General features: G+C 43.7%; 1 protein-coding gene across 1 annotated transcript in view; it reads right to left on the reverse strand.

Moving 5' to 3' along the window:
* The window catches only part of LOC144798044 (5-hydroxytryptamine receptor 3A-like), a 244,100-nt gene that overhangs the window by 68,367 nt on the left and 149,248 nt on the right, over positions 1 to 26,485 (reverse strand). The window contains exon 6 of the mRNA XM_078668821.1: positions 8,538 to 8,695. Within this exon, the coding sequence (XP_078524947.1) occupies positions 8,538 to 8,695 (158 nt within the window). The remainder of the gene's footprint in view (positions 1 to 8,537; positions 8,696 to 26,485) is intronic.

The raw sequence follows: 26,485 nt of genomic DNA on the forward strand, positions 1-26,485 counted from the left end.
TTGAAGGTCCAGGAATGTTTCACTTACATTCCAGACAATTCAAAACCTCTAGAGAAGTATATACGAAACATCACTGCCATACACCACGAAATTGAGGATCTGACAAAGATAAACGTGTGGGAAAAAGTAGGTCATGGAATGGGTAAAGTTGGAGGTTGGTTTGCCAACCTAGGAAAGGGTATCGTTTGGTACATACTGAAACCCATCATCATAATTGTGATTTGTGTAATCACTTTATGGGGACTGGTGCGTTTGTATCAATGGTATAGAGCAAATAGGTTGCAGAGATCTATGAGAGAACAGGAGAAAAGATTGACAGCGATGCAAGATACACAATATAAGAGTCTGAAGGCATTGGAGACAATGAAAAGAGGTGGCACTGCCACGACTTCACTTTGAAGAGTCCTACATTTTTGTGATGATGTCTTGATGGTGATGACCCCTGAAGGTCATCAAAGGGGGGATTGAGAGAGCACAAGTCTGAAAAATGTATAAGTGCACCATATTTACAAGCACGTAGTTAGTTTAAACATGCGCTGCACACGAGTGTTTTATATCTAGAAGTGAAATACACAGAGTGTCTTATATTCAGTAGTGAAATGTATAGAATGTTTAAGTAGAGTAACAATAGTCATAACTGTGTGAGATTAATGTAGAAATGTTTGGGATGAATATGAAAACCTCACGTTCTCATGTTAAAGGAATCATGTAAGAGTTGAATGGAACTCTGAAAACCAGTATATTGTGTAGGCCTCATGGCAATTCACAGCAAATCTAAACGTGCTGCTAAAATAATGTGAGATGGGGTTAACATGGATCTTCCAAAATTGTATTATCAAAACTTAGTACGGGAATATATGCTTTATAGATGTGTTGTTTTAGAAACGTATGCTAGTTAAGAATGCTGTTTAAATCAAGTTAATGTTTTAGAGTGCAGGGACCCGCTTCATGTAAATCAAGTAGGCCTGAACTGATAATGTCATCTCCTTTGATGTGCCATGTGCTCGTTAGAAGAGAAGTCGAGAGGCGTCCAGTACAGAGCTTTGCGTGTGCTTTACGACCTATAGATATGGTGGAGTCTGGAATTTGAGGCCCACTGCAGGACGGACTGTATGCAGGTGCGAGGGTCCTAATCAGCTAGAATGAAAGGGGCTTTGTTCAGTGGCGCTTGGCGCAGGCCTGTAGGAGTTTTCAGGAATTTCAGGGGGTATCGGCGCACTGGAGAAGAAGCCTGGGAGCCAAGGTCAACTTTAACGAGGGTCTTGAAGAGTACCATCATGGAGTTTACCGCGCAAAGATGTACCACGTGAGGGGCGTCCCAAGGGGCGTTCCTATCGGAAATGTGATTTGGTATTAGGGAAAGCGACCCGGGAGGAGAGCAGAGCAGATGATTTTGGGAGCCTAAGGAAGCGGATGGGTAGGCAGATAGACTGATCAGGAGAGACCCATTATCAGAGAAGAGACAAAGAGAAGTGCGTGATCTTCTTAGGAAGTCACCACGGCTGACACCTAGAGGGGTAAAGATCTTGTTAAGTAGGGATGTCACTTAGTATAGTGTAGGGACAGACTAACCTTAATTTTATTTTCTGTAATGACTTTGAGGTTGCAACTTGTATCCATTTTGGCAACGCTCATGATATTCGAGCTTGTACTCATTATTCTGTTTTATAGACTCAGATTGTTCAAGGAATTTATGTTCATAGTGATACCAGTTTATCTTTTGAACCTCATCTTGAGAAGTTTGTATCTTCAGTTATCTTTGACTTTATATTAAATCTTTGAAACTTAATCCTGGTCAGTGGTCATTTAGAGTGGTGTAAGTTCTTAATTGATTGACCTATTGTTAGATTACCTTTTACTCAATGACAGGTACCAACGATCCAGTCGACTTGGTTTGGGATCTGGTAAGGTAACTAGTAACCAGTAATCCCGCGTTAACACATTTTTAGGTAAATGGAAAATATACCTGAAGGTTTTTAAGGTGTCTGAATCTAGTAAGGCCGCAAAGAAATGTAGCTTGCATTACCTTTAGTAACCAAAACATGTGTAAATTTGCACCCACAGAATTACTCCTTGAATAGGTGCAAATTTGCTACGTTTTGGAGCTCAAAACATTGGCAGTAGTAGGCTTTAAAGGTGAGTCAGCCTCAGGTTTCCAGATATACTACTGGCAGCCAAACACCCAAAAATTGATAAGGTGAATGATTGCAAATAGTCTAACTGGTGGCAATTTCTAGGTGTAGCATTCCAAGCCCTTGTTTTTTGCCCACTGGGCAAATGGTACTGAATCTGTTTCTCATGCAAACAGTCCATCTCGAACCTTAGTAATCTCTCCCTTCCACCGTGCTGTCGACCACATTTTAGTTGGGATATATGAGATTCACACACCCATAATCTCATTGATTCAGCTATGCTCCTGCTTGAATTAATCTAAACCAATGGCAATCACTCATGACTGCTTTCCAGACCATTGTTTTTTACCCACTGTGCTATTCTAGACATCCACATTTATTCAAATCAGTCTTGGTCCTGCTCCAGTAGGTACTGTCCAAGACAGGTTTCTAGATTGGACCATAGTGCTGGATGTTTTGATGTGTTGATGTCTGGTTGTAAGGTGATGCAATGGAAGACATATCCAGAAATATCTAAAACACTACTTCAGGGGAGTATAGTGGCACTCCACTCTCCATGTGATTAAAACATGGAAACAGAACTTGATTATGCCATATGTGTTCTCTATGATACCTCTGGTCAGTGAATGAGCTCTGTTAAGCTTCTGCTGAGGCACTGTGGTTGGAAGTCTGCAAGAGGCAATAAGAGGAACAAAGAGGTCATACTTTGCATCACTTGCAAACAACTATTGTCAAAGTGAATATGTCTCGCTTTTATAATGTGCACGCTACGCTATTGGCTTTGAAAATACTTGTTTGTGAAGCATTGTTAAAAAAGTAAAATAAATCGAAGTACTGGAGTAAAGTCAGACACTTACCTTAACCCCTTCCGTGCGCGCGAAATGTTTTGCGCTGTACGGGAGTCTTTATTAGTGGGCGGGATTCGGACGGCTGGGGGCCGTCCTCCGCACACACCCACTGTGACATGTGACGGCTCCCGGCCGTCACGAGCATGCAAGGGGTTAAGGTATCTCAAAACTGAATATTGAATTCAATATTTTCAATACTAGTCAACATCATGGTTTAGTTATCAAATTTCAGGCAGGAAACCTTACTTAAAAAAGCCTATTGCACATGATGCAGCTTAAAATTAGCGCAGAGGGCTACCAGCAGATACTAAAAAGCTGTTTGCAGATTTATCAGAAATTTATAGGAAAATGCTTGCCATTTACTTTCCAAAGGACTAGGACCTGGAACAAACATTCCATCCATCAGCCGCGCAAGGAGCAGGTTTATGGGCCTCGGGGAAAAGATACATTTTTCTAAAATATTTGTAGTTTACATCTTCTACCTTTTGCTAGGAAATCAATGGTAACTGCAATGTGCATTTTCAGAATCATATATGTTTCTAGTACTGCGATTGCCATGCAACATATGCACCCTGTGTTTTTGCCCTAAAAAGAATCTGAATCACGAGATGTGGTACTCTCAACCTGCACTCAGCCAATATCAGGGTGAGGAACCGTGAACAAGTGCCTCTGGAAAGCCCCATCCTCACCCCTCTAATCTTTTATTATGTTTTAGTTCCTGTGGGTTTAATGAGGATGACAAGGCACAGCATAGTTCTTTCTACCCTATGAAGGTCCGGAGGTGGAGTTACTTTTGAAGTAGTGGTTACACATACCTGTGCAGGTTTTCAATATTATAGGGTAAGTGCCCTCCTTGATGTAAGACTTTTTGTTATTTGCTTCATTTTTGCAGTCTTGCTGCAGACAGATCCACCTACCTGTTGAGAAAAAACATTGTATACAATACTCCACAGAGCAAATCCTTGGTCAAGATTGGATGTCTTTTATATAATTCTTCAGTTGCCTTGCTCCTCTTTGTTGCTCTCCTCACTTTCTGTGTTTCACCAGCTGACAGGGGCTTTTTGTATTTGCAGTCATTGGCTGTGTCATTTGTCCTGCCCCAAACGCTGTATTGCAAACAAAGCCACAGTGAAGAAATACAAGTTGACTGGTTGTTAGTGCTACTGAGCGGTCACTAGAAAAACAGCAGCAGAAATGGAAAAGGTATAACAATGGTCATGACAAATATTGAAGGCTACCTTAAACAAGCATTGGCAATGCCAATCTGCCTTGCTTGTATAGAAAGTTACTGAAGTATACAAAAAAATTGATGGATAGATGGTATGCTTTAATGAATCTCTGGTACTACGGATGCATCAGAGTCATTTGTTCTTTTTCCCACCATGCCACCTCAGTTTGGACCCAGTCATATGCAAATACGTCTTCACCCTGCTCCAATAGAAATCAACCAAAGACCGGTTTCGCCCTTTTGTATACTTCACTGTATGTAAAGGTAAAGCGTGACCAATTGGCATTGCCAATGCTTGGTTTAAGTAAGCTTTAGGTTGATGTGAATTTAGTGGATTCTATCTTGTCTATTTCATAAGCTTCAATTTAGTTTATGTTGAGGTTGGGGAGTGTGGAATTTGTGTACACAATAAATAATCAAATACACAAAGAGCCCTCGGGCCCAACGTAACAGGCTGAAAGTCAAATAAGGGAGGGGTTTCCCTCACACACCAAAGGTGTTATGCTTCATCATGGGGAATCCTCCTCGCATCATGAAGCCTAGTCATGATTTGGGCTACAACCCCCTCTGCGAGAATGGAGCTTAGGGATTTTTCAAGTATGAGGGGTATTCCTAAAACCCAGTGTGAGCAGGTGGGTAATGGGAAAGGTGCAGTGCTGGTCAGTGGGTGACTAAAACTAGCTACAGGGTTAGCCTGATAAGTTTTATTCTTGCTACCTTGTGCTAGGTTTAAAAACAAATAGCGAAGAGTGCGGCTGCAGACATTAGATGTAGTTGTACTGAGTTGTAATCAACATGTTTCCGCCTAAGACCTAGGAATTGTTGTGGCATCCATCAGGATCTCCATAATAGATACTGCTGTATGAAAGTGAGTCAAAGAACAAGAAAAATAACAACGTATCAGCATGTGTGATATCAGATACTAAACCAGTGATCCAGCCAGTTCAAGGATTTACCAGTAGGACCTGTGGGTGAGACATAAACAACAGCTTGTCGTTTATGTCTCCCCACAACTGGGGAGTGTGCCCTCACTGGTCCATCATAACTCCTCAGGCCCCCCTTTGTGTGTAGATGAACAAAATAAATAAACCATTAAATAAATAAATACGTCCTCTCAAACTTGTGCTGCTCACTCTCACATAAGAGGTGTAGAGTAGTGGGTGCAGGATGACACCTGACTTCCCTGGGTTGGTACACATACTGGGCTTTATAGCATGCACTATCTCCTGTCAAAACATCTTCCCTAACCTGAGGCGCTTCCCTAGCATATGGAACAGAACAAGCATTGGAAAATTCATTAGGTCTTACCTTTGGGACCTACTGGCTTTGCCAATGCTTTTTTGCGATGCTGAACAGCATTGTTAAAAATAAATGCTTCTTGTCAGTGCTGTTTAGCATTGTTAAAAAAGGCATGATGGTGTGGCCAATGTTGCCGTTAGCATCATTCTGTGGGTGCATGTATGCGCTTACATAATAACACTGGCGCCTCTATTTAATTTTTTATTGACGGATCTAAGATGACATCACATAGACTGGTCAATAAAAAAAGGAATTCTAAGTGTGTAAAAAAAATTGGTGGAGTTACAGCAGCAATTGCTGCTTTGCCCTCCCCAAAAAATATTTAAAAATAGATTTAGAATGATAAAGGTGGAGGGAACAAAAGAGGAGTGGTCGGTATTGCGGTTTGTAGGAAAGCAACAGAGAGCAGGCTGGGACATTGGTGAGAGAGAGAGAGAGCAACCAAGAGTTGCTTAGCTACAAAAAAAAAAGTAGTTTCCTACAAGGTAGCGGGGGAAGGAGACATGTGAGCCAGTCAGGTGAATGGTAAAGAGACTAGTTATTGAAATGCCCATATTCTAGTCATATATTTTTTTCTATAGCAATCATTAGACCTAGGTTTACAGCAACCCTGCAGGATTTCATGTCCTACCTTTGTATGGGATGTGCTTCAGAGGTGTGACTCGACATCTGGTGCCGCATCCAACTCATTCAGCTCCTGTTTTACCTATATGGAAGCTTCAACCTTTGTCCTACGGAGAACCAAACACGCGCCAATCACCAGGTCTGTCACAAGGTGGGGGAGCCAAGCTATTGCACTCTGAATGTGGTAATGTCATTTATATATCACAAAAGTGGGCCTAGCCTGCTTTGTGGTATATCCTCAATGAGGATGATAGCCTTAGCTGCCCATGGGTTTCACCATAAAACAGGCAAAGGGTGTTGCATGTCAGTTGTGACCTGTGCCCTGCAAAAGTTTCTCATAAGCCTGACAACCAGCTGAAGTTTCAGACACAACAGGCAGTGTCCAGCAAGTCCACGGCCACACGGCAGAATACAATTCACTAGAAAGTAAGGGGAGGACAAAAGCAAATGTCCTGGAACAAGAGAAAGCATGTCATACTCCTAATACTCCTACAGTTTGTTTCTGTTTTTAATCCCAGACCTGCCAACAAAGCGATTAGACCAAAGTTTTCTTTCACTCATCAACGGGAGACGCTAATTGGGCCCTGCTCCAGCCCGTCACTGGTCATAACATTTTATCTATATTAGGCAAATTGCTAGGCAGGAACTGGATTCCAACCTCTGAACTACAGTCTGGGTAGAAATAAAGAAGGCACATTAGGTATCACAGCTCATTCAATGGCAGGTAAGCTATAGATTGGCTTGAGGACCCTATGGGAACAGGGTGAATGTTTTTACGTTGTTTACATCCTATCAAATGTTTGAATGTTTATAACCCAAATTGTATAAAATAAACAAAATTGTGATATTTTGCATCTACAAAACTTTGCCTCCTTTTAGCATGAAGCAGGCTGCTTTGAGCAGAGTATATCTTGTGACTACGGGCAGAGGCATTTTCCCCGAACCAGTCTTCTCTTGTAACTCCTGTGACTTGTGAAACAGAGGTATCCCATCATGTTCAATATTCACATGAGTTACTAGCAAGTAGGTTTTGTGAAATTTTGATAATTGTGCCTACTTTTTACAAAATGTTTGAAACTTTTTTTGTGCAATTTTGCCCTCTCCTAGTTACATATCTGTATAAATGTGCCAGTAGGTAACAGCATATATAATGCTGTAGCTACAACGGAGACTCTGAGATTCAACCGAAACATGATCCTTGTGCAAAGTGTAGCTCTGATTCTTAACTTGTTTGTTCTAGGTAGTATGCAGAGTGATCGGTCATGCAGGGAGCTGAAAAAAAGAGGGGGGTCCCAAAACTCAAATTCCCCATGCAGTTTTCATAGAAAATTTTACCCACCACTACAGTCAAAACAGCTAAGTGGTATTACAACATATTTGGCAGAAATCTAGATCTTTACCCACAAAGCCTGCTTTTTGTAACTTGGCGTAAATCCATTCAGTAGGTTTTAGTAAATTAAGGTTCACAGTATATCGATCGCTGGTCATTTGGGTTTAAGGGACTCTCACGGTAGTGTGAAAAAAATTGGAGTGGTCTGATTGACCGAGGGGGCATTTGTTCTCATTGGCTCAGCCCTGTGTCATGAAAATGAAAATAATAACAAAGTATAGAGGCAGGGTTGGGGTACCCTGGCACCCTGCGCCCCATGAAAGATTTTTTTTAGGTTTGCCTCGATCCCGCAGCACTCTTGCAGGAGCCAGCCCAAACCCATCACTCCCACGAAAGTCCTGTGGGAACACAGGTGCCTGCATTGTTTCAGTGAAAGTCCTGCAGGGTTGACAAAACAAAAAGGGGGAGTGGGTGTCTGTGGCCCTGTTTCCAATTCCTCGCAACACGTGGCCAAAGGTCTTGTGCAGGGGGATAGTTACTTATGCCAATAAAATATTACTTTACGTTTAAAAAAAAAAGGAAAAAACAAAGATTCAAGTGATGTCATAGTTAGGTATGGTAATAATATGTTACTATACATTAAAAAACGTTTGAAATTTACTGGAAAAAGTAAAGGTTAAAGTGATGTTACAGTTATATGAAAATCTCTGTTTAAATGTACCATTTTAAACTAAAAAAGACAACACTGAAAGTCAGCAGTTATTGTTAACTGAGGTAAGTAACTACAACTCACACCCTCTGCATGCACTGCTTATGACCTCACATATCACATCAGTCATTACATGTTCTATGACATTATTGGTAACATCACTAATGACATTGTGCATGGCAAGGGTGCAAGTTATAGAAACTTCTGTTGACTATAATTGGTGAATTTCAGTGACTTTTTTAGCTTAAAATGTTACGTTTAAACTGATATTGTCACCTATCTATAACATTATTTATTTATTTCTTTAGTGGCTTAATTATGTATACATACATACATAACTTCATCAATAATCTGTTTTCTGTCTTACCTCATAGATGACTTTGCTGTATATCCCATCTTCATTAGTCACGTTTTTGCTAAACACATCTATTCCTTTAAGGAGCCATTCACCTTTAGCAAAGTTCCTCTGAGAAGTAGTTGTCTCCTGTGTAGAGTTTGTTTTCTGCACCATAATTATATCTTCAACTGTGGCAAGAGTAAAAGAACACCAATGACTAACTCATTTTGTGGTAGAAAGCCAATAGGGTGTATACATTTTACCTTCAACTTCAAACGATTAGAGGACTGAACGAGGCTACAACGTGTCTCTAACCTCTTGTATGAGAGCATATTTTTATCAATAAAAATCATTCAAAGATAATAAGAAATATACTAAACCAAAAAAGATACAGGGTGACAGACCCGTTGAATAGCACCTAACTATGATGTTGCAAAATAATTTTTAGAAATCGTGCACACTGTTCCAGCACCTGTCACCCTTTGGTGTCACTGGGTACAGATTACAATGCAAAGTAAACAAAAGGAGGTGCACTGAAGAAAATGAATGCAGTCTATTATGATTTCTGCAAATTATTTCTTTATTCTGAAATTCATATTCACTCATAAAAACAGCCAACGCGTTTCGTTCCGAAAGCAAAACTTGTGGAACTTCATCAGGGCGTTTTTAAGTTGTAATCTATCCCGGCGTAAGAATTTATTATGTAATGCAATTCCTCCTTATGGTAGAGGTAAGTTCTTGACACCATGATACACATCAAGACTCTCCTTCCGTTCTTGATGCGTATCAAGGTGTCAAGCTTTAGCCTTTGGAGCTTACCTCTACCATAAGGAAAAATTGCATTACAAAATATATCCTCATGGCGCGATAGATTACAACTTAAAAAAGCCCTGATAAAGTTCCACAAGTTTTTCTTTGGGAACGAAACGCATTGGCTCTTTTTATGAATGCATATGAATTTTGGAATAAAGAAAGAATTTGGAGAAATCATAACGGAGTAAATTCATTTGCTTCAGTGCACCTCCTTTTGTTTAGTTCATAATAAGAAATATAGTAACTCCAACAGTATTTATCAGTAGTTACCACATCATCCTCAGATCATTTTCATTAAGTACTCACACATCAACTCCTTCAGCCCCTCACTGGAGATACGGTGCTCTTTATTCCCAAACCAGATTTTCTACACAGAGGGTGACTGACCTCCTTCTGCAGGTGACTTTGCTGCATGGCAGTTGGTTATCTTTCCAAGTTTCATGCTGTCAGTCACATTGTTAGTGTATTTGGAAGTGGGGCTTGACAATTTGTTTGGCTAGCTAACACTTCTATGGTCTGCAGTGCAGTGTGCATTGCTCAGGTTCAGATAGTCCTAAACTTCATCTAGGCTTGGCATCATGTCCAAGAACAGTGTTGCTGATAGTTTGGCAAATAGTGGCAGCTGGTGAGTTACTGGTAGCTCTCGGCTACCCATTGGAAACGCTTGTGCAAGAGCCATAATTCACATCCAACTCAAGGTTGGAAATATTACATAAATAGAAACAAATGCTTCTTTTGAATGGCCCGATTATTCAAATTGTGGTGGTAAGAAAGATACAAAACATATCTTTAAAATAGAAAAGGTCATGGATAAAGGCAATGCAATTGAGCATAATTGCATTTTAAATGGAATATAATGCAATTTAACCGTAATATAAAAGAGCTGTATTGCCAACCACTGTGAGCATTAACTGTTCTTATTTGCCTGTCCTGCATGTATGAGCTCAAGTCAAAGGGGAGGATGCATGTGAAGGGAAGGCAAATAACAGCTCTTAACGTATTTCCACATGTTGGGCAATAACTCTTATAGTTGCCATCCTACCAATCACACACAACACAGACAGACATAAGCAGACAAACAGGATAACTTTCCCTGTCTGCTCCAGGGATGAGTAATTCAAAATACAAACATTCATTGTAGTAGCATTGGGGTTAAGAGGGAAAACTGGTAGTGATGTAATATAAAGAGCAAGGAGAGAACTCAATGTGATTGGTGAAATACAGATGAAACATAAACAAATACAGAATTAATAGCTGTGTACCACTTTTTCTGAGCCAGATGTTACATGTCACACTGGAGCTGGGACAATTTTGCACCAACATTTTTGGACGACGTAGTTTGCACTGGCCTCTGCTGGTTGGTAGGCTAGTCATATAGCAATAGCTTATGTTTCGTTTTACTATGTAATCTGTATCACTCCCCTGCCTGACTAACTTTGCTGTGTGGTCCACCTGAACTCAAGCCTATAATTTGAATATTTTCTTTATTACAATGTAAACATTTAGAATGCTATTTGGGAGCGGGGGTGGCAGTGTCTTGGAAAATGTTGTTTGCAAAATGTTATTACATTTTATGAACTTTATGTGAAATGACATTACATTTCCTAAAATTAATTTTATGATATGTCACAGGACAATTGTGTATGTTAAAGAGAACATGCATTTGCAATGCCAATAAATTTAGTAAATTTTTTATTAAACTGTGCGATTACTTAAAATCTTTACAGTATAAAACACAGGAACATCCCCTCCCTCCCCCCCAGCAGGCCAATAAAACCATATGTGCAATATTAAAATAAAGTACAGACAGTTTTTACCACTTATGTCCAATCAAAGTACTATTAAAAGAGAAAAAAGTTTTATGTGTTCCTTAACTTCACGCCTTCTAGGGACTAGGGGAAGTGTGGAAGTTCGGCATGGTCATTCACACTGCACATACAGTTGACAGTGGGTGGGTTCTTCCAGAAGAAGTGTGCAAATTCCACGTGGTCGTGCACATTGCACAGCCAGATCACAGTGGATGGGTTCTTCATTGGCCCTTATCCAACCCTGATTTAGTTCCTGGATCCAGTACGACCAGTTACTTTACGGGAACACCCTGAGTTAACTGTAAGCTGACATCGTTAGGGCTCCAGATAGCGCTCCTTACACAGTGTAGGGACCCTTAGGATCGGTGGCCTTTTGATGGAGGTCGAGAGCCCTTTTGACTTGGTGGGTGAACTTGCCGACCCTAGCTAATAGACAGGTTGTAGTTTCTAAGAAGCATCAGTCCGAGGCCTCTCTGCATGTTCTATGGCCTAGTTTCCGTAAGGCCGGATGCAACAAGCGATGGCGGTCGCTAGCCAACATTGTACAGCAACACAGCAGGTGTAACTAAGACTCTCTGCGGTAGTTGCATAATCAGCAGGTGATGGAAGCATCCATTCGTGCCCATTTTGGGTTGAAGTCCATGATCATGAGGGCCAGGAGGCGCAGATACAGGATTTTCTTTCTCGCATGAGTTGTTAGTGCGTCTTGCAGATATGGTTGGGGTTTGCCAGGGATGTAAGACTTATCTAGGGCCAAGGTTAATGGATTGTGCCATAGCGATAAGAGATCAAGCTCGAACGAGATGGACTGAACTTGGCGCTTTATGGCTTGGGCCCAGGCAGAGTATGGAATTTCATGAAGGGGCAAACTCTTACCCTCGATTTTCAATAGGTCAATGCCTTGTGCCACCTTAGAGTGCCATGGGGAGCCCACTTCACCAAATATAGTTTTTAAGGCGTGCTTTAGGGTGTTTTCAGGAGCTTTCAGTGCTCTGATGTAGTATTTTATCAGGTCCCCCAGTAGTACCAACTCTGGTCGTTTCAGGCCTATTTCAAGCCTTAGCATGTTATTCCTGGCCTGTCTGGGGGCCTGTAGCACCATCTTATATGCTTTCGCCTGGGCCGCGTTGACCATTTTCTCGAGAACACCAGGGTAGGCAATGTGGCCATACGTAATGGAGGGAATGAGTTTTGCCCTAAGTACTGTCAGCATCGGTTCTACTGAGGGGCTGGCCAAGCGGTAGCTTAAGCGTCTTAAAGACAGAATTTTTTTTTTGTCTATTCTTGGTTTTAGCTCCTTTAGGTGTTTGGCTGCAATGCCAATAGGTCTGGCTTATAATTGAAAGTGCCTCTTTAGTCACTAATGAGAGTTTAGGCATTCAGCAACTCATCATACATGCACTCTGTCATTCATCCTTGCACTCGTGTCCCCCTTCATAAACAGTAAAACTCAGGCACAAACTCAAAAAGTTTATGCCAGATAAATAAAAAATTGAAGTGGAGAAAATAAAAACCTAATTGCATAAACGCAGTGCACAAAGGGCAAATAATAAAGATGTAAACATACCAGGGTGTGGCCCTGTTAGAACAGTATTGTGCTTACCATACTGAAAGTGTAATGAAAATAAATCCTCGATGACTTGTTGTCTTTAACAGATGCTTATCACATTAAAAGGCAGGCCTACTGCCTTTCTCATAAGGTTTCCTAACAACAAACTCATCAGACATCAGACTAATGGCATCTGGTGTAAAGTTTCCCAAGGAATCAATCAGGCCTCTAACATTATAACTGGCTTATCACCATCACCACTTTAAGACTTGTGTATTGTACATAAGCTTTCCCACAAGGAAACAATCAGGCACACAGTCATAAAATTACAAATATGTACAAAATTACAGTTGGCGACACACTATATAATCCATCTTAAAAGGTATTTTCACAGTCCAACGTCTACATCCAGGGTTTGTCAGAGGAGGTAATCAACACCATAATCCTTGCATACTATAAAAATCTGTGTGCTTAGATTTAACAGAATACCTGTTGTCAGGCGTTATCACAGGATAATAATCCACGCTTAAAGAACTTTTACATGCTTTTAATAATAAATTGGTCAACCCTACTGCCTGTGTTTCAACATTTTAAAAAATACAGATCAGATCTATTGCATGAGATATAACTTTTCCTAATGAATCAATCAGGCCTAAGCCTTTATTGCTGGTTTTTACCATAACCACTTCACGCCTAATTTATTCAGCATAAACTTACCCATGAGGAATCTACACCCAAAGGTTTGTTGATGTGAAAGATAACTTCAGTGCACACAGAGTCAGATAAGAAGTCTTGGGAGCAGAACGATAAACAAGCATATACATTTGAACGGAAGTTAATATTGTACTAAAGCTTTGTTAGACTTACAAAAAGAGAATGTAGAGGAAAGGGTACGAGTTTACAGAACATTGGTGATGTGATGTTTATAATTTACTAGATGCACATTTTGACCTGTTATTGGCGTTTGAGATCGTTGTAATGTCAGCAGAATTTTGTGTATATAAGGGGCTGCCTGCAAACAGCAACTTGAGACAAGCTGGTTAACTGTGTAACCATGTGAGGATAGCTGCTTCTCCCTGCTGCAACAGTAAACATGCTTTTGCTTTGCAAGAGAAGTCTTGTCATTCTTTATTTTAGTTTCCCCACAACACTAACACCAAAACCCTTTGACTTAAATCGTAATCTGTGATACTCCATGAAATAACATACCTGTGTAAAGTCTTCAACACAGTGTGCCAACAATCCATTCATAAATCCCTATTGGCTTTGACACATGTTTCTCATAATCGGTAAATCAGGCTGCTTGCCTTTGCTATAATGTTTCATAATAAACAGATCATTCTTGATCACTGGGTTGTCACTATAACCTGTTGTGCTTTTCTGTACTGGGTTTAATATTTCCCACAAGACAGACATTGCAATACAACAATCTTTTTCAGTGGAAGCACACACTTTTTACCTAATCAACAGATTGCATAGAGGAAGATCAACATGTGGGTGGAGCAAAAGTTAATCTCTCAGAGCTGCTTTTTCTAGGTCTTGTTGTAGTGATTACAAATGATCTAGCAATAGCTGACCTGTCAAACAAATTGAAATGGCATCCCACTACAGTTGCTTCCTTCCCTCTTTCACCACTCTCCTACATGAACCCCCCTCCTCTTTTCCTTAACATGAACAACTGATTTGTTGTCTTCCTTTTCTTCATTTGTGTCTCTGCCTACAGTCACTTCCTGGCTGTCTGATGCTGCAGCTCCATCGATGATCATCATTTCCAACGTACACCATAAGCGCAAGGCATACACCCTGCTCCACTGAGTGCTTTTTTAGAAACTAATTGGAGGAGGTATAGTTCAGCTAAATGCAAGAGACAGTGTATTACTGACTCTTAAGTATTATGATTTTTCTAACAAATTTAACAGGCATTTTATTTGCACATGGATACGTTTTCGATTTTGTCCTTATCTAAGTAGGCTCCATTATAATATAGATATATATAATATGCCTCCATTTCATAGCTACAGCAGTGGTATATGGCTGCATTCTGCAAGTAGTTGCAACTGGTAGAACATGTATTCAGGGATTCCAGCACACCTGTTCACATAATCTAGTATTGACACTATAAGGATGACCACCACTGGTGCATTACAGAAGTTGTTCAGATGTAGAAAAATTGTGGTTGTCCTTGTTTTCCAGAGGTCTGACTTGATGGCGTTGGTGATTTGAGGAAATAGAGACAGATTGTGATCCAACAAAAAGTTTTGTACCTTACATAAGCCTTAGTTACGGATTGGCTCCCATAGCTGTTTGTCAGTTTAATGGAGGTCAATCAATTGTTACAGCTGCATCATCAAAATCCCCATTTTAAATGGATTTACTTCAAGGGTAACCTTTACTGTGCTCTGGATAATTGCCACCTGCCACTTTTCAATCTTAAAAGAAGCAGTGCTGTCTAAAGGCCTTTGCTTTAAATCAAGATGCCTATCATCAGCAGAGTTTTAAAATAATTCTATGTCAAAGGATTGTAGGAGTTTAATCAAGAGGGGATATATGGATTAAATAATACATTGACAATGCTGAGTCTTAAGTGACTCTGCACTGGATAGTAAGCTCCAATACCTACAAAGGAGGCAATGTTCTGGTCTGCAATCTATAATGAGGGTTATGTATAAACCACTTCAATTGCATAATTCAGATTTAAAGCTCCCACAATCAGGTGATACGGCTGTAGTGGTTCAAGGCTTCTACAAAGGCAGGCAAATCTAACAATGTTAGAGCCCTATGTCATCACTGCGAAAACCTCCATTCTGCGGTTAACAATTATTAATACAATGAAACACTGCATGCTATGAGTGGGTGTGAATCTGGTGCATGCTTCACTCACAAACTTTTTCGGATCACTTTGTGGTGAACCATAGTTATTTGCTCAAGAGTTTGGCCAGGCCTGGTAAAATTGAGTTCACAAAAAGAAAGAGGAACCAGGAACTGTTTTAACCAGGTCCAGCACATGTACTCCCTCACAATACTAGTCTGTGTGGAGGAAGTGCCCTCACACACCCCGATGGGTGTCATGCTTCATCATTTAGGCGGCTCCTTATCGAGCCAGCACTGCGATGCCTGGCGGGCACCCGCAAAGGGGCTCTTTGGCAGAGTTCTTTTAGATAAAGCTGTTGGGTGCATGGGGGTGTGTGAACTGTATTGAGTAGTGTAGCGATGTGAAAATGGTGAGTTAAAATAGGTTTAGGAAGGCCCTACTTCATACATTTTAATCAGGAGACTTACTCACCTAAGTAAAAACAGTGTGGCCCTATTTGGAGGCAATGGTCTTATAGAGCGAGCATGCTGTGTATTGTGGCCAACATGCTTCTTGCCATTGTCAGCCCCTATGGGGGCTATTGACAATTCATCAGAATTGGTTAATCAAGAAATTATCCGGAACTCTTACACTACTGCAAGGCTAGTTCTACCAACGTTAATAGATGCTCAAGTCACCAGCTATGCGAATACATACAAGATACGCTTTTACCTTGTATTACGTGACCCTACATTAGTTAGGTCTAAGCTGATGGGAAAGGGAAACAGAGCTCGTCCACTCAAGATATTCAGGCAGCTTGGCGACTAGCCCTTCACCTACCCGGGAGGTACAGAGCCAGGGTCTAATGCTGTCTCCTTATTCACGGTACAAAAGGGGGTGGTGATGGACGGAGCATCAGAACCAATCAAACACTCGCACCCAGTCAAAAGATCTGGGTTTGTTCCATCACCGTTCTTTAGCCCACTCTGCCACCCCAGTTCAGACATGGCTATATGCAAATCAGTCTGACCCTGTGCCTCATGGGAACAGTCCAGCCCGAACTGCCAAGCCATGTCTTCCCTGGACCGGAAACAAGCTTCCGAGGACCGTTTTCTGGCATTACAGCCGTCTTCAGCCCGGTTTGCTTGAATCCAGTGGCAAAGTGAGCAAGGGACTCACGTCTGAGCATACCCTGCCACACTTATGGCGGCCAAAAGCGGTACAAAAGGGGGTGGGTGGTGATGGACGGAGCATCAGAACCAATCAAACACTCACACCCTGTCAAAAATTCTGGGTTTGTTCCATCACCGTTCTTTAGCCCACTCTGCCACCCCAGTTCAGACATGGCTATATGCAAATCAATCTGACCCTGTGCCTCATGGGAACAGTCCAGCCCGAACTGCCAAGCCATGCCTTCCCTGGACCGGAAACAAGCTTCCAAGGACCGATTTCTGGCATTCCAGCCGTCTTCAGCCCGGCTTGCTTGAATCCAGTGGCAAAGTGAGCAATGGACTCACGTCTGATCATACCCTGCCACACTTATGGTGGCCAAAAGCGGTACAAAAGGGGGTGGTGATGGACGGAGCATCTGAATCAATGCTCCGTCCTACTGTTAATGCAATTAACGAGCGTGCATAGCAGAGTCCTTCAATAAACGTAGACGCAATGCCAGAAGTCAATGCACGCGCATCACTAAAGTAATCCTGTCACACAGAAGCAGTGCTCAACTAAATTCCCTTAGTCCGATGTTCCAACTTGACAAAATCAGGCTCAAATCATATGTCTGCCCACCAAGCTCACACAGTGCTTGAGGTCATGGTCCTCTGAGGTGATTTCACCACCTGCTATGCGTGGTAGGTGTTGTGAACAATCCAACCAGGCCCCAGTAACTTCAAGACAAGGAACAATAGGATTGGCCAGAGCTCCATCTAATCAGGTGGGCCACAGCTTCACAGCTCACCAGCCACAGAGACCCAGCCATCCCATGGAATGCTCAATAAAGGCAATGACTTGGTCATCATCAGCATTCCATCCTGGCAAATGAAGGTCGGTGGCATCAGTCGTAATAAGTTCATTAATGGAACTGACTCACACCCTACGAAAGTTAACACAATCCAACATGCACAGCACAGTAATGTCAAAGGGCTATGTCCTCACTACAGTAGTGAGCATCATTTTGAGTCGCTGGACTATTGTAACGCACTGCTGCTGGAGTCTCCCAGATATTTGATTGAGATACTCCAGAGAATCTAGTAGATGGTGGCCAAGTTTGCTCTTAGGAGACCACGTCAATCATCGGCATCTCAGGTTCTTTTCGAGCTCCATTGGAACCTAGTAATGCAGAGGATTCCATTTAAATCCCTCTGCATAGTCTTCAAGGCTCTGCATGGCCTTGGGCCTAAGCCATTACGGAGTAGATTTGAGTGGTATATCCCACTGCACAATATCCGTTCCTCCTCAGCTAATCTGGTGAGAGTGTCCAGGTTTTGGACTCAAGCAGCTGGTGTCCACCCCCACCCACCTCGCCGGACACACACTCGACGCAGTCTTCTCCTCCAGCACAGACATCGACTTCAGCCACGCCACAGAGCTTCAATGGACGGACCACAGCTGCGTCCACTTCACCTTCAAGAGAACGAAGACCCACCACCACCAGCAACAGGCCGCCCGCAGAAGCTGGAACAAGATCACAGCAGACCAGCTCGCCACCTCCCTGAGCCAGCACCCTCCTGCCAGCTCAGCGAACCCCAGCCAGGCCGCCGACAACCTCACGAAGTGGATCAGCATCTGCGCGGACGAGCTCGCCCCGCTGAGGACCCCGCCCAACAGACCCGGCAGCAAGAAAGCCCCGTGGTTCACCGACGAACTCAAGAGCTCCAAGAAGAACTGCCGAGCCCTCGAGAAAGTCTGGAGAAGGGAACCCACACTGGACAACAGGACCACCTTCAAGCTGGCCACCCGGAAGCACCACCAGCTGATCCGCGCCGCCAAGAAAACTGCATTCAAGGACCGGCTGGACAACAACGCACACAACTGCAAAGAACTCTTCAACATCGTGAAAGAGCTATCCAACCCCAGCGCAGGAAACAACGACATCACCCCATCGCAAGACCTCTGCAACTCCCTCGCCTCATACTTCCACAACAAGATCGCGGACATACACAACAGCTTCAACAACCAACCAACGCACACCAAGACCGAACAACCACCCCCCACCACCACCCTCCACGCCTGGACCCCAATCAGCACCGAAGACACCATCCGCACGATGAACTCCATCCACTCCGGATCACCGACCGACCCCTGCCCCCACCACGTCTTCAACAAGGCTGACGCTGTCATCGCACCCCACCTGCGAGACATCATCAACACATCCTTCGACACCGCCACCTTCCCTGAGAGCTGGAAGCACGCCGAACTCAGCGCTCTACTCAAGAAACCCTCAGCGGACCCCACCGAACTCAAGAATTACCGCCCCATCTCGCTCCTACCGTTTCCAGCCAAAGTCATCGAGAAGACCGTCAACAAGCAGATGGCCGCCTTCCTCGAGACGAATGGATCCCTCGACCCCTCACAGTCCGGCTTCCGAGCCAATCACAGCACCGAGACCGCCCTCATAGCCGCCACCGATGACATCCGAGCCCTGATGGACAACGGAGAAACAGTGGCCCTCATCCTCCTAGACCTCTCCGCGGCATTCAACACTGTCTGCCACCGCACCCTAGTACAGCGCCTCAGCAACGTCGGAATCCAGGACAAGGCGCTGGAATGGATCATCTCCTTCCTCGACGGAAGAACACAGAGAGTCCGCCTACCACCGTACAAGTCAGAGGCCACCGAAGTCATCTGCGGCGTCCCCCAAGGATCCTCACTGAGCCCCACCCTCTTCAACGTCTACATGAGCCCCCTCGCGGCCATCGCACGCCAACACAACCTCAGCATAATCTCCTACGCCGACGACACCCAGCTGATCCTCTCCCTGACCAACGACCCCGCCGCCGCCAGAGCCAACCTGCACGAAGGGATGAAAGAGGTAGCCGAGTGGATGACGACCAGCCGCCTGAAACTGAACTCGGACAAGACGGAGGTCCTCATCCTGGGCTCTTCACCCTCCGCCTGGGACGACTCCTGGTGGCCCCCCGCTCTGGGCACCGCACCCAAACCGACAGACCATGCACGCAACCTGGGCTTCATCCTGGACTCCTCCCTCTCCATGACCAGGCAAGTCAACAACGTCTCCTCGGCGTGCTTCAACATCCTACGCATGCTACGGAAGATCTTCTGGTGGATCCCCACCGAGACCAGGAAGACCGTCACCCAGGCCCTCGTCACTAGCCGACTGGACTACGGCAACGCCCTCTACGCCGGTACCACCGCCAAGCTCCAGAAGAGACTCCAGCGGATCCAGAACGCCTCAGCCAGACTCATCCTCGACATCCCACGAACCAGCCACATCTCCGGACATCTGAGAGACCTTCACTGGCTCCCCGTCAACAAAAGAATCACCTTCCGCCTCCTCACCCACGCACACAAAGCCCTACACGACCAAGGCCCAAGCTACCTCAACAGCCGAATCAACTTCTACGCTCCCAAACGCCACCTCCGATCAGCCAACCACGCCCTCGCCGCCGTCCCCCGCATCCGAAGAGCGACTACAGGAGGAAGGTCCTTCTCCTACCTGGCCGCCAAGACCTGGAACTCCCTCCCGACCGACCTGCGCCTGACCCAAGACCATCTCTCCTTCAGGAAGAAGCTGAAGACCTGGCTGTTCGAGCAGTAGCGGCACCCCCCCTCCCCCAGCGCCTTGAGACCCTACGGGTATGTAGTGCGCTCTATAAATGTCATTGATTGATTGATTGATTTTGGAAAGTTGAAGCAGGAGGTAGGGCTTTTAGTATTGCAGCAGTGTCGGCCTGGAATAAACTCCCAGCCGAACTTAGGCAGATGGGAAACTTGTTACAATTCAGAAAGAGATTAAAGACTTGGCTGTTTCCTAGAATATAAGTTGTGATATTTTTCTACCCCTTGGCTATACACCCTTCATACTCTCAGATTCTAGTTCACATGTGCACGCGCCAGGATACCCGTAGGGTTATAGTGCACTCTATAAATGCTCATTACATTACATTACATTACAGTTGCACAATGTGCATAGTTTCCATACTCCTTCTGGCAATGTCTTGCTCCTAGTTTCTGTGCCTCTGAACCTACTGCTCCCTGTCATTGTGCCCTTGAACCCACTGCATGGGCATTATGTGAAGTGCAGCAGACATAGGCACCAAAGCTTAGCCTTCAGCTATGATCTGGGTGGGTCACTATGGTATGTTATTACAAGAGTCATCTGGACTGAACAGAGCTGTTAAAGATGCAAAAGCTCAGGCTATTGTGAACTCTGTGGTAATGGGAGCTACAAATGACACTACTATGTGGTAAGCCCTGTCCATCTGCCAGCATACTTGTAAAATACATCAGATACCTATGACAACTATTGTCCTGGATGTGAAAATCTGTAGCAATATCATAGTCAAGGGAACTCCCAGACTTCTACTTCTGGGACAAGCAATGGTCTTCCCTCCTACTCCTGTGTGGGTGTTTCTGCTATTCCTTGAACTAGAATTAAGTCAAATACTGAGTTGTGACGATGAAGTCAGCAACAGAAAGAGTGGATATAAAATGGCAACAGGAAATATTTACTTTTTACTGAAGTGCTACGCTGATCAGGAGCAATCTTGATCTTGCTATTTGACCTTGACTGGAGACTGCTGGTGATCTCCTCTGGAGCAAGCCTTTGCCCCGAAATGCTTAAGTCCGAAGGTAGAAATCTTTACCAGGCAAAGGCACGAGAAGTATGCGCCAAAAGCAAGGACCTTGTTGGCTTCAGAATCTGAATTTCTCTGTGGTAACCTTAGAATCGGCCTGAGTGTCCCTGGAATCAGTTCTCACAGAGGCAAGATGGCGGATGTGTGAAACCGCAGTGCACACACTGAACGGAGCTCTCAAAGGAAAAATGTGCCGGTAATGCTGAGTTAAGAGCCATACCGAAGGAGAACAGAAGAGATGATAACGGAAACCTGCTTTGAAGAAGAAAAGCCCATTAAAAATCAGTTACTGACACTAGGCACCATAATTGGGCTCGCAGTCCTGCGCTATCTGTGGAAGGAATATCCTAAAGTGAAAGCAGGAATCAGAGCTTACCCTGTGTTCTGTGATGGCGCCGACGGTTCCATGGCGCCTAAGGTTGCAGCGGCATCGGCTGCTGCCAAGGCAAGGGCAGCGAGGCTGGCTCAACGTGAGACCGCCGAGCCGGGGGACAAGGCAAGAGGAAGAGTGGAGGAAGGACGGGGGGCCTCCTCTTCGACCTCCAAGACACGGAAGCGCGGAAACGCTACTACGCAGAAGGGGGTTACGGCCGGCCCTACGATAGCTGACTTACAGCAGAAGACTCCGGTGAGATTGCTTCTGGGTCAGGAAGGGAAGAGCAAGGCTAGAATCATCGATGGAACGGAGGCGGCTGTAACTGTTTCAATTGAGGACGAACACAGGAATACTGGCTTGGTAAGCACTGTACCTGGAGTATTGATCCTGGCGGGGGCCGGAGAGGATGATAGCCTGTTACCAACGCCTGATCAGAGTATGAGGGACCAGCCTGAAGTTGATACTCCCGGGAATGAAGGTATGCTTTTACCACTAACCCCCCCGTTAATACATGCCGTTGCTGGTGAGACTGATAAGACAGCACTCTCTGATACTGATACTGGGAGTAAATCTGGGGGGGTGCTCAACCGACTCTGCTAGTTAGGTCAGATGATCCAGCTCAGGTACCCCAAGCTCCTCAGGCATTAATGGATGACTCTAATAGGGTACTATATACAGGCCACATTAATTGGAATAATGTACATAGCGCTGACCCAGAGCTGAAGAAGGATACCAACGATTTTTTTCCTTCTCAGATGGTGCAGAGTGGTCCCATGATACTGCTAACTGCATAACTGATGAAAGTGGAAGTGAGGGGGAAAAAATGGAAAATCCCGGACCTAGACTAAAAACTGTATTGAAAAAGAAAAAAAGTTGCCATGGAACAAAGGACTTGGCCTGGGACTATACCCCGACTAACCAACTTATTAATCCCTCTTGCGTGCCAAATCCTGATCAGCAACTTGATCACCCAGTATATTCAGACCCAGCTGCTCCAACCTTAGGCACTATCCTCCAGGCTATCGCGGCACATCGCGAGGAAACATGCCAGGATGGGCGCAAAGCCCATGCTGCCTTACATAAAGTGCAAGGGGTTGTGCGTAAGTTAACCAGGACATGTAATACTTTTGGAGATCGACTGACTGATTTAGAATCAGGGATGGTTTCCAACGAATCAGAGATCGTTGTGAACCGGGAAAGGGTTGATTCTCATGAAGCGGAGCTGGCAGATGTTAGATGTAAGCTGGAGGAGTTTGAAAACCGCCAGCATAGGAACAATCTTCTAGTTTTAGGGGTCCCCGAGGGGCTGGAGGGGGAAGACGTTCACTTCTATGTTGTGAACCTTTCTCGTGACTCTATGCCAGAACTTACTGGATGGGAATTGGCTGCAAAAGTCCAACGGGCCCACCGAGTGCCCTTCACTCTAAAACATCCAGCGAAACCCGGGGCTTACCCATGTGCCATACTTCTTTTTTTGGCAATTTTTTGCTCCGCCAGGCGGTCTTTGAGAAAGCTAGACCCGAGTCTAAACGAACCAGAAATGGGGTCTCTTACTTTGTGCGCCCAGATTTTTGTCACTCCACCGCTGAGAGGCGGTGTTAGCTGCGCCAGTTAATTAAGCCGTTCCAAGACAAGAAAGCACAGGCTTGTCTTAACAATCCTGCTCGGCTGAAAGTGATTTGGGGGGGGGGCAAACTAAATATTTTCTCTCCGAAATAAAGGCCAAAGAATATCTCAATGGGCTAGGTTAGGCTGGCCTAGTAATGGTGTTTGACTACGATACTCTCTTACTGAGAAACAACATAGCTTTGCTAAGTTTTTTGAAAAATTGGAAAACTAAAAAAATAAGGTTGATTTTGGAGCTCAGCATCTGTGTTATTTATGTAATGAGTGAGCTCTGGTCGAGTGTTGCATATTCATCACTAACAGACTCTATTGGAGTCTGTGCGCCTCACATTGGGTGTTAGGGGGATGGTTGGGGTGGGTGGGGGAGTGGTGTTGGTGTGGCAGGGGACTAAATAAAAAAATAGCAACTACAATAATGATATTGATATCTTAACCGATATAATCAAATTGGTATTACCATTAAATGATAAACAAAAGGCACAAGATATTTTAAAAGCTTGTCAGGGCTTTGAGAAAGGGTAGGTGAGTTCTTCGAAATTAACTAGCAAACTCTAATGGGGAAAATAGCAATTTGCTCGTGGAATGTGGCGGGTCTAAATGATAGGAGCAAGAGGGCTCGTTTAGGTGAAATAATTAAACAAAAATCTTCGGATATAATTTGTCTTCAAGAGACACATTTGCCTTGGGATAAGAAGGAATTTTTAAGGGTTAGAGGCTATAATAACCTTGCCTGTACAACACAAACGTCAAATACTCGTGGGGTAGCTATCCTAGCCAAAGTATCCTTATGATCAGCTATGCGTAAAGCAGTAGATACTCTTGGGAGATGGGTTATTATAGAACTGGCTTTGGGTGTAACTATTTGCTCAATTTACTGTTCGAACCAAGACAACCCACAAATATTTGAGGATCTTGAATTAGAGCTCGCCTCTTGGCCAAGATCGCTGGTCTTCTGCAGCGATTTTAATATTTCCTTAGGGTCTGCGCTTAGGAAACAAACTCAGGATAGATGCTTAGGCCGGAAACCAAGGGTATACAGAGATATCCGCCAACTCAGTGATAGCTACGATCTGGTTGATATTTGGGATGCAAAAAATCAACCCGATCCTGGGTATACGTATTTTTCACACCCTCACAATAAATATGTCAGAATAGACTATATATTAGTGACAAGTGATCTAGCTGACCGAGCAGAAGTTATAAAATGTCCTAAAATAATCTCGGACCACAATTCCCTAATTCTGACAATAAACTTAACCAACTTTACCAGACACCGTTCAAATTGGACATTTGATAGGAAGCTTTTAGTAAACAGAGACTATATAAAATGTGTAAGTGACTGGGCTCAAAGCTATTTCGATATGAATTGTTACAGTGCATCTAGGGGGGTAGTCTGGGACTGTTTTAAAGCCGCCCTTAGAGGGGAAACAATCAGCTATGTGGCTAGAACAAAATAAACAGCTTGATAGGGAAAATCATCTATTGATGCAAGAGCTGGCCAAAGCTGAAGAAGAACACGTTTAATCAATAGTTCGTGGGGAAGATGGGAAACACACTATGCAACACATATTGGTTCTAAAAACAGAACTAAACAGCTGGCTGACCCAGAAAGCAGCAGAGACTTTTCAGTCTCACCAAAGCAGTATTTATGAAAATGGGGAGAGGGTGGGTAAGCAGTTGGCTTTACGCTCTCGGCAGAAGATCTCATATAACACGATAACCTCTATTAAAACAGATGGTCAGGAACCCAGGGGATATTGCCGAGATATTCCAACAATACTACCAAAAGCTATATCAAAGCGATACTTTAGCTGATTCTAAATTATGAAAATATTAGGGAAATTCTCAAAAGAAACTGGGTGGAGTAAGGTCCAAGATACTACAACCAGAGAGGACCTGGAAAAAGAGATTAATATTACAGAGCTTCAATTAGGCCTGGCTTCTGGGAAAGCTGCTGGCCCTGACAGAATCCCCCTAGAACTCGATAAAATACTAGGAGTACAAATATTACCTTTTTTATTGGATTTGTTTATCAGAATACAGCTGAGCGGCACCCCTCCAGAGTCTTGGAAAGAGACAAATATAATTATTTTTCCTAAAAAGGGCAAACCTGTAGAGAATCCATCATCATACCGACCTATCTCCCTGATTAATTCTGACTCCAAGTTTTACGCAAAAATCCTGGCTAATCGGCTTGGGAGGGTCATTGAACATCTGGTCTCCCCCTGGCAACATGGTTTTGTCCCTGGTAAGGGTACAACAGATCATACCCGTAGAGTCATCTCACTGTTTGATATCATGTCCGGGACAGAGGGCCAGATGTCAATGATCCTCCTGGACGCCGAAACAGCTTTTGATCGGGTGTCGTGGGAGTTTCTTTGGGGTGTACTAGAATTAAACAACTTTGGGCCTGGGCTTACTAAATCGATCAGAGCCATGTATCAACAACCAAGAGCTAGGCTCCAACTAATGGGTATAGATTCTCGTGCAATTACTATATCGAGAGGAACGAGACAGGGATGTCCCTGTTCCCCGATATTATTTGCCTTGTACATTAATCCTCTGATCATTAAATTGTTACAGACCCAGAAAATAAAGCCAATTATTGTTGGTGCGTATGAAACCAAAATACTAGCCTACGCCGATGATGTGGCAGTATTAACACCCGACCCCGCTGAGGCTATTCCAGAAATGGAGATAATTACCCGGTTATTTGGCCAATACTCCGGATACTCCCTCAATAAAGATACAACGATTATTTTATGTACTGATAATATTGATTATGATGATCCCAGGAAAACAGAAAAGGCCACCTAACTTGGGGTATGTTTAAGCCCAAAGATTGAAAATATTAATAATCTGAACTATCAACCCCTAATTAAGAATATAAAGAAAGATCTTTTGAGAGTTAATAGCTTGCACCTGTCAATTATTTGGCAGAGGTAATTTTTTTTAAATGAATGTACTCCCTAGGGTACTATATTTGTTTCGACCTATCCCCCTAATTGTAGAAAATAACATTATTAAAACACTTGAGTCACAAATGTCTAATTTTGTCTGGCAATATGGGAAGATTAGGAGGTCTTTGAAATATCTATCCTTACCACAAAATACGGGAGGCCTAGCAATTCCTAATATAATGCTATACTACTGGGCTGCTCTTCTTCATCAAATGGTACCTCTTTTTAATACCCTA

This window comes from Lissotriton helveticus, chromosome 12, assembly GCF_964261635.1.
Source record: "Lissotriton helveticus chromosome 12, aLisHel1.1, whole genome shotgun sequence".
NCBI classification, from domain to species: Eukaryota; Metazoa; Chordata; class Amphibia; order Caudata; family Salamandridae; genus Lissotriton; species Lissotriton helveticus.